This window comes from Crocuta crocuta, unplaced genomic scaffold, assembly GCF_008692635.1.
Source record: "Crocuta crocuta isolate KB4526 unplaced genomic scaffold, BGI_CrCroc_1.0 scaffold121, whole genome shotgun sequence".
Taxonomy (NCBI): Eukaryota; Metazoa; Chordata; class Mammalia; order Carnivora; family Hyaenidae; genus Crocuta; species Crocuta crocuta.
In genome coordinates, this window is record NW_027528608.1 from 651,804 (window position 1) to 653,887 (window position 2,084).

The window sequence follows — 2,084 nt, forward strand, 5'->3', positions numbered from 1 at the left end:
TGGCAAGCTGCTGCCTCCCTCACCTGCTGCTCCTCCCACAGCCAGGCTGCCAGAGAAGATGGTGGATTACCTGGCCAACACGGAGATCAATAGCCAGCGCATCGCAGCGGTCGAGAGCTGCTTCGGGGCATCCGGGCAGCCTCTGGCCCTGCCAGGCCGGGTGCTGCTGGGTGAGGGCGTGCTGACCAAGGAGTGCCGCAAGAAGTCCAAACCGCGCATCTTCTTCCTCTTCAACGACATCCTGGTGTACGGCAGCATCGTGCTCAACAAGCGCAAGTACCGCAGCCAGCACATCATTCCGCTGGAGGAGGTGACACTGGAGCCGCTGCCTGAGACCCTGCAGGCCAAGAACCGCTGGATGATCAAGACAGCCAAGAAGTCTTTCGTGGTGTCGGCCGCCTCCACCACGGAGCGCCAGGAGTGGATCAGCCACATCGAAGAGTGCGTGCGTCGGCAGCTGATGGCCACGGGCCGCCAGCCCAGCACGGAGCACGCGGCGCCCTGGATCCCCGACAAGGCCACGGACATCTGCATGCGCTGCACGCAGACGCGCTTCTCGGCCCTCACGCGGCGCCACCACTGCCGCAAGTGCGGCTTCGTGGTCTGTGCCGAATGCTCCCGAGAGCGCTTCCTCCTGCCGCGTCTGTCACCCAAGCCCCTGCGTGTCTGCAGCCTCTGCTACCGCGAGCTGGCCACCCAGAAGCGGAAGGAGGAGGAGGAGGAGGAGCGGAGCGCGGGGTCGCCCCGGCAGCCGGCCTACCTGGCCGGGGCCGTCTGCGGAGCATCCAGCGGGGACGATGATGACTCTGACGAGGACAAGGAGGGCAGTGGGGACGGCGACTGGCCCAGCCAAGTGGAGTTCTACGCCTCCGGGGTCTCCTGGTCTTCCTTCCACAGCTGACCCGGATCTGCAGCTGTGTGGGAGGGTCTCCCCATCCCTGCTGCATCCAGTCAGACTCCATTGCCCGGGCCCCTGAGGGAACAGAGTTCCCAGGCTGCCCAGCAGCCCCCCGGGACCCTGCCCCATGGGTGGGAGGCTCAGTGGGAATGGCTCTTTCTCTCTGGGACCCCAGTGCCTTTGTGCTAGACATTGGCATCCTTCTGTTCCACTTCAGGTAATTCTCTTTCGTTAGCAAACCCAAACACTCCGGCCTCTTGAGAACAAATTTATTTCTCAGCGCTGTGAGCTGTAGCCCCAGATGACCCCTTGACCGAGACAACCCCAGGGTACCTGTCAGGACCAGAGGGAAGGTAGGACTGGAGGGAGGTCCCCTGTTGTCTGAGGACTTGCACCACAGCACCTGCCCTTGGGACAAGCATACCCCCAGGGAAGACTGGGCGTCCTAGAAACCACGGTCTGCCCATGCACCTTGCTGACTGCCTTGCTGGCTGAACCTCGTCAGGCCAGGCGTGTGCACTTACCTTGAGCCAGACAAGAGAGCCGTGCTCTGGGGACCAACCAGGTTTGGTGCAGCCTGACTCCCACGGATCCAGGGCAGCCTGCCCAGGCCTCTGGCCCCATCTCACCTCTGTCCAGTTGTCCAAGTGTCTGATGCCTCTCAGTCCAGTCCTCCTCTCTTCCTGTGGCTGAGGAAGGCTGCGTTTTCTGCTAGGATTCTTAACTGCAAGTGACAGAAACTCCCCCCCCACCCCAGACTGATTTAACAATAAAAAGAATGTTTATGGACTTGTGTGGTCAAAAAGTTCAGGAGGATTTTGCTTCAGACAAGGTTCATGGAGGGCTGAAACCATGCTAGGTGGCAAATGTCAACAATCGTGCACCACCCTGGGTGTTCCTGGGAACCCTGCAGCATAGTGGGGTCAGACATTCACACCATGTGGATGTGTTCTTGGCCGGTTCCCAAGGAAATGTCCCCATCCATCTGGGTACTCTGACCACAGCCCAACACTCTGACCATAGCCCTGTTCACTTGGTGTGAGTCATCTAAGTGGATGGACAGCGAGTAAACACAGAGCCACTTGTCCAGTTCTTCCTGGGCCTTCTAGATTCAAAGGTCTCCCATGTGGCCTCCTGCCTGGCCTGCTCCTGGGGGCCGTGTCATTGAGTGGGAGAGTCCCAAGTG

At 60.5% G+C, this 2,084-nt stretch overlaps 1 protein-coding gene across 1 annotated transcript in view; it reads left to right on the top strand.

Moving 5' to 3' along the window:
* Positions 1-1,649, top strand: part of PLEKHF1 (pleckstrin homology and FYVE domain containing 1) — a 24,030-nt gene extending 22,381 nt beyond the window's left edge. The window contains exon 2 of the mRNA XM_077754678.1: positions 42-1,649. Within this exon, the coding sequence (XP_077610804.1) occupies positions 59-901 (843 nt within the window). The 5' untranslated portion in view covers positions 42-58 and the 3' untranslated portion in view covers positions 902-1,649. The remainder of the gene's footprint in view (positions 1-41) is intronic.
* Positions 1,650-2,084: the final 435 nt, after the last annotated feature.